This window comes from Monopterus albus, unplaced genomic scaffold, assembly GCF_001952655.1.
Source record: "Monopterus albus unplaced genomic scaffold, M_albus_1.0 scaffold443.1, whole genome shotgun sequence".
NCBI classification, from domain to species: domain Eukaryota; kingdom Metazoa; phylum Chordata; class Actinopteri; order Synbranchiformes; family Synbranchidae; genus Monopterus; species Monopterus albus.
The window spans coordinates 139,167-145,978 of NW_018128323.1; the positions used below are offsets into that span (position 1 = coordinate 139,167).

The 6,812-nt window shown below is 39.6% G+C and overlaps 1 protein-coding gene across 4 annotated transcripts in view; it reads left to right on the forward strand.

The window, feature by feature from the left end:
* The window catches only part of tpd52l1 (tpd52 like 1), a 10,007-nt gene that overhangs the window by 1,417 nt on the left and 1,778 nt on the right, over positions 1-6,812 (forward strand). For 2 of the 4 annotated variants that reach the window (XM_020587178.1, XM_020587175.1), the window contains exons 2-5: positions 286-384; positions 3,361-3,479; positions 3,557-3,705; positions 4,784-4,885. In XM_020587178.1, the coding sequence (XP_020442834.1) occupies positions 286-384; positions 3,361-3,479; positions 3,557-3,705; positions 4,784-4,885 (469 nt within the window). The remainder of the gene's footprint in view (positions 1-285; positions 385-3,360; positions 3,480-3,556; positions 3,706-4,783; positions 4,886-6,812) is intronic. The other 2 variants (XM_020587177.1, XM_020587176.1) reach the window with 1 other exon arrangement.

Below are 6,812 nucleotides of genomic sequence, written 5' to 3' on the forward strand. Positions count from 1 at the left end.
AGCAGGAATTGGGTATATCCTGTTTGAAGAGCTCAGAGAAGTTCAGATCTGTGCCACAAAGGGTCAAAAGTCAGATTTCCTGTTACTGTGGAAATGCAGACAAAGATAGGCTGCCTCCACCAACTCTTGTCATTAAACAGACTTAACTATTGTCCAGTCACTGACCAGGATAAAATGGACACTGGAGAAACACCACATCCCTCAAGAGGGGTTGTGCGTGTTTGTATATGTGTATATAACCAGTTTTCTTGTCATATCTCACCATGCTGCCTTGCTCTGCTGCAGAGTCGTACTCTAGTGTTCTGAGTGAAGCAGTAGTGGACTGGGGCAGCATGGGTCCTGGAGAGGAATGGGTTAATTCAGCCACACACAAGGGGGAGCAGGGTAAGACTCTCTTGTCCCAACTGAAACACTAGGTGAACCCCAGTTCCACTAATTACATCCATGTTTTTCTCAGTTGTATCTTTTCCTTGCGTTATACACCTGCCCATATAAGATACAAGAAAAAGCTGCGATGAGAGAATAATGAGGAAACACATTTTAACTCGCATGAGATGTAATTTCCTCTGATTCTTCATGTGAAGCAGCCAATCACAAACTGATTTCCAGTAAAGGAGCGTGTCAGTCCGTAACAGATGTCCGCAAAGGATGCGCTCATGAATCCTAGGTTATAGCTCCTCCAGGCAGCCTCCTCACTCCTCAGAGCAGAAATTAAAGCTTTGGGACGTCCTTCGTGTTGGTGGATGGGATGACTTCTGGTTTGATCGAGGATGATAAAATATGGGAACTAGGGTTCACCTACTGAATCACACAAAGTAGAAAACTGCTGCTGTGCACTATAACCGCATCATAGGAAGTGACAGTAACGGGTGTGTTTTCTTTTACATCAGCTGTTGAAAGCGACATACATGCAGTGAAATTATTTTTTAAAATGCATCCGCTCCTTACGCTGTCAGAGCAACTTTGAATTCTACTTTGAAAATTGATCTAACAGATTTCACCCAGTGACCCATGACGTGAACCACTAACGTAGAACATTCTTCTCATACCAGTGAATCTGCAACACTACAGGAGCGTATTGTAGTGCAAGTGACATTTCAAACCCATAGCCAGATATTTGACTTTGTATTTTAAAACTGACCATAATGTAGTTTAAGTTTATTCATACAGCTCCATGTTTAAAGAAAAGACGCTGCGCTCTCCATTGGTATTGAGCAGCTCACACACTGTGCCTTTTGTTTCCACAATAACAAACTGTAACACATGTGACTCACACAAACAAGTCTTGCATACAGCTTTCTGACACTCCCTAGAAAAACCATAACATACAGCCTGTTCTAAACTGTGACAAAGCACAACATATGCACTTTTCTACAGCTGTTATTTTTAATGTGATGTTTAAAAAGAAATGTGAGGTAAAAGGAAGCCAGCTACAACATGCTAAATACCTGAAAACTATTTTACTAAAGATGTGGCACCAGTACTGTCTGAACTCATTACCTTTAAAGGAATAAAATCTTTAGCACTTTGATGGTCAGTAATACACAATTAAATGTGCCACAGAATGGGAGAGCATTCATATGAAAGCTCAGTCTACGAGTTAAATGATGTTAACCCATTATTTGGCCTCAAAGATGCGGGTGTCAGCCGAGATGGTTATTGTGTTATGAATGTCTCAGTTCTTAGCATGTTGCATCCATCTCTTTTTGCACTTTAGTGATTTGTCTTTGTTAATTAATGACACAGTTCATGTTCAGTTAATACAGAACTTAAGCTGGTTGAATGTATTTGAGTTAATGTTCTTCTTGTCTCTTTTCATGGCTGTGTGAACATGGAAAAGAACTGAGTTTTACTTGCACTTAGACATGAAAAGCCACAGGGGTTTAAAAAATTGGATTGTTCCGCTGCTGTGTAATGTAGGCACAGAAGCTCGCTACAGCAGACAGGCCTGACTTGTACTGGTGCCTGCTGTGCTTGAGTTTAGTGCTGTGAACTGCACTTGTGTGAACTGTGTGTGTTCGCTGCTGAGCCCCTCCAAACCTTAAACTTAGAGGAGTGCTAACAGAATTGTGTTGCAGTAACTACTACACTGTGGCCGCTAGACAGCATTTCTAACAGTATATCAGTCTCGACTAACCCGACTCTGTCTTCACCTGTTTTATATCCACGGCCACATCAAGAGAAGCAACGCCTCACAGCAGGTACAGAAATACGTCTAATTTCCATTTAGTCAAAACTGTGTCCACTGCAAACACATCTTGGCCTACATGTATTTGCACTTCTCAGGTTGTGTGTACATAGTCGTCTGGCCATTGGCTGCTGCTGTGTTGGGCCCGTTTGCCCTGATTTGTCTTCCTCACATGCACTGTGAGAAATTCATGTTAATAAAGATGCCAGCGCATACGTGTAATTCTCGCCATCATCATTGATTAGTGGCACAGCGGTAAACTTCACTTTAATGAAGAGATCACCAAAACAGTGTCTCTTGATCACGTCAGTAGCCTTAAAACAAAAAAGAGCAGACGATCTTCCCACACAGTCTGTGTGAATCTCCATTTTTCATAGGCTCATAAAGTAATGGTGTTATAAAGAACACAAGGCAGCTTAAGTTAAGAATTTCTGATGCTCATGGTATTTATGTTATTTGCTATATCTTGTTTGGCTACACTACTGGTAGATTTGATGCCTGTTATTTTCCAAACTGTCAAGTTTCACATGTAAATGAAATAAGGTTTTACCTACTTTAGTTCCAGAATTCAAACTTCCTTTACTGCTCTTTATTCATACACTGAACCACTCAAACCAGTTATTACAAAACTGAAATTCAAGTCTGCCCTGTGAAACCTGAAAGCATCGTGTTTGTGTGTGTGTGTGTGTGTGTTGCAGGCTGAAGTGTCAGTCATCAGAGTTAAAGCAACATAATCTGTATCCGTTAATCCAGATTAGTGCTGTCCAGACTGCAGCCACAGATTACTTAACTGTCAGACAGATAAACCATTAGACACATAGACAGATATGTGGACAGAGATACAGAGACATTCAGAAAGGCAGTGGCACACAAAATAATCAGTTAGGGAAAAGGGCACACACTTGAGCAAAACGGAAGAAGCCACTAGCTTCTGGTTCAGAATTACACAATGTTTTTTGATGCTGTATTTTAATCATAGTATCATTTTCCATAGAAGTAACTTTACATTCATTTGTCAGACACTTTTGTCCAAAGCAACTTTAAAATAAGCACAACAAGAACCAGTCAAAGTTAATGGCAAATTGACTGTTTTCCGACCAATGCTTAATTTCCACTGTTTTCACAGGTAAATTACTGAACATTTCACCAATTTGTATGAATATTTAATACAGGCTTTCTTGACTCTGGGTCACTGAGAGAGGCTGATGAAGATATGGCGTCAGAAGTCAACCTAAACAGCTCCACCCTGACAGAGGAGGAGAGAGAGGAGATACAGCAAGAACTTGCCAAAGTAGGTTCACACTCATACACTAGCTTAGATGAGTGTTGCTGCTGTGTAACGGCCTTTGTCTCTATGTGTGTCTCCAGCTGGAAGACGAGATTAATACACTGAAGCAGGTTTTGTCGTCCAAAGAGAAGCAGCATGCAGAACTCAAACAGAAACTGGGCATCACTCCTCTGAGCGAACTCAGAAACAACTTCAGCAGAGGCTGGCATGACATGCAGAGCTCCACAGCGTACGTTAATGTGTGTATGTGTATGGTAGATGGACTGAACGGTACAACTGATAGACAAAGAAAGAGTTTGCATCATGCAAAGAAGGAAATGTGAAGAGGAAGTGCGTGTGTGTGTGTGTCATGTCAGAAACCCTGTAAAGAAAATAAACACACAAAGGAGAGGTCATTCTTTTTTAAACAGCTAATGTAGCATAAAGTCATCCTCCAAGCTGAGTGTGTTTTGGAGGCAGAGCTATCACCAACCCAGTGAAAAAAGATATAATCCTCTGTTCCTAGCAGCACAGCATGCATGTGATTTGTTATCGTTGTGTTCACTGTAACAGACATAATGAATCTGATTTAAAAACACATCAACCAGTGCTAAAGGCCACAGCTGACCTCACTGCACACTTCACTTTGCATGTCCTCTCCGGTGTTTACACTGCAAACGATGATACTGTGTTCTCTTGTGTGCCATTTAAATGTCAGTTCCCTACATAGAGAAGGAAGTAAAAAACAGTTTAGTGAACAACTTGTGCATGTATTCCATTGTAAAAGATAGCTACCTTAACAAATACAAATTTTAAAATAACTTAATTGCGATATGCAGTATTTTATCACAGTTTTAAATTTCAGAATGGAACTTCTTTAATACTTCTTAGTTATTTTTAGTGAAATAATGAGATTTCCTGATTAGATGATCAGCTCTGAGCTCTAACCCAGACACTTGGAGACAGAAGAGCAAGGGAATAGTCTCTAGAGGCGTCCCTTCTTATCCAGTTACACTTGAACCTGAAGATCACTTTACACACACAGCCTCCAACCTCATCTATAATGAACCAGTGTGACCCCAGGAGTGGAACGTGATAGAGACACAAAGGTGCCATTAGTTAAAGCTGCAGTTCATGATCCAAAGATGAAAAAAAATACATGAACTCACCTTTGATTTTATATAATTCAAATGAATTGATTTGGACATAACAATGCTACTAGTGAACAAGGACAATATGGTGAAGAAAAAAGTTGCATTCGCTCAGTACATAAATGTATAAAATACTAAAGGTATATGTTAATGCTTCTTCTCTGGTGTGTCTGTCAGCTATAAGAGGACATCAGAGACGCTGTCCACAGCAGGACAGAGAACCTCTGCAGCCTTCAACACCTTCAGCAGCACCATCACCAGGAAGATTGGAGACATGAGGTACAGAATATCCCTCCTTAAACATCTCTGTGCTGCCTTTCCTCCCGCTTCTAATGATATCAGTCTGTCTATGCTGATTCATAGTTTTTCATGCAAACAATACGGACACAGTCCTCCTTTGAATTCACTCACCCTGCCCAGCACTTTCTCTCTTAGCTAATTTGAAAAACATGATGTGAAAGCTGGTCCAACTAATTTTTCTTCATTCTACATCCAGAAACTTGACACGTGTAAAGTAATCTTGCTATAGCAGATACAGAGAGCAGAATTTTGATTCTTGTTCTATCCAGTTCAGAGGAAGCTGAGATTATGTAAACCCACATTAAGATGCTTTCTGAGGGAGCTGAAGGGCTAGAGGCAAGGTCTGTCTCTGTCACTCTGTTGCTCTGTCCGAGACACTGAGAGCAAAAACAAAGTGTGAGGGTGCCTGAGAGAACGCTTCTCTGTGTGGTGAGAAAAGAAAGCGAGATCGTGGGCCTGTGTCACTTCACGTCTAAGAGGACATGCATGTATTAGAAAGTGAGTTCAGAATGTGTGGGACATCACGCAAAGAAAAGCTTTTGAAGATCAGAGACCAAAACTGCTTAGAACATATCGGTTCATCTATTCAGAAAGATGGTTCCTGACAGAAAGATGGTTACTTATAATCTGTGGTTTTATAGCATTTTCAAATTTAAAATTAAAGAAATATTTATATACATTAGATTTTTTGTTTTTGTTTTTTATTTTTTAATAAATTTGCAAAGATTTCAAACAAGCCTTTTTCACATTGTCATTATGGGGTATTTGTAGAATTTTGAGAACAATAATACATTTTATCCATCTTGGAATAAGGCTGTAACCTAACAAAATGTGGAAAAAGTTCAGCACTGTGAATACTTTCTGGATGCACTGTACTTACACCATTTGTCCTGTGGAGGCTCTGGTGTGTTGATAGTGGGTATTTGTAAAAACAAAATGTTTTTGGTAGCACCTGCCATTATGTTTTTGGGATATGGATTACATAAAGGAAAAGAAATGCATTGTCTTTGGTGTATTCCAGTATGGCTGGTGTACAGTTACTGTTCCCTCGAAGGTATGTTCCTGTTTGTATGCACATACAGTCAGCCTGTGTGTATCGTTGCTGTGGTTATGTGTGAACTGTGTTCTTGCATGTAATTTTATCCCATAAATTATTTAACAATCTGCAAACAGTAGGATAAGGCATATCACATTCTGTTTATACTGTATACGTCCCCATCACTATCCTGTCACGTATTTTGCTTCTTGCCCATTATCACACTGTGCTACAGTGAATATCACTTCCATGAAGGAGCTACTGTCTCTATCTGATATAAGATGTGTGTAATTAAACCTCACTGGTTCTGCCAAGAGGAGCTTCTGACAGAGTGCAGTTTAGCAGTTGTGTTTCTTATGTCAAATCAACCATGAGCAAATATTTTGTGCAGTTAAAAATCTGATTTTCCTTTATTTGAACATTGTGTCTGTGCCACTTTTGTTAATTCTGTGTGTTTCTCTTGCAACAGCTAGCTCTTTATAGCTTTGCAGTGTGTGTGTGTGTGTGTGTGTGTGTGTGTGTGTGAATACTTAGTTACCTGGTTTGGGTACAAAATTGAGGTAATCATTCATACTAATGATGAATTGGTTTGTATGTGTGGGTAAAATAGTGTTTTGGGTGTTTCTTATGTTAAACTTTGCTAGAATATTTTCATACTGTTGCCAGGTTTGTAAACATGGAAGTTAAAGTGTAGTTCAGTACAGTCTGGTTCCCAGTAATTGTTTACTTTCTCCCAGTCTACTTCCTCTAACAGTATGCGTTTAAAGAGGTTTTCATATTTATTTTCAAGTTTTAAAGAATCACTTTCATGTGGTTATCTAGAGTGGAAGATGACCTAGCTTTCATAGAGAAATGATTTGTGTTCATTAC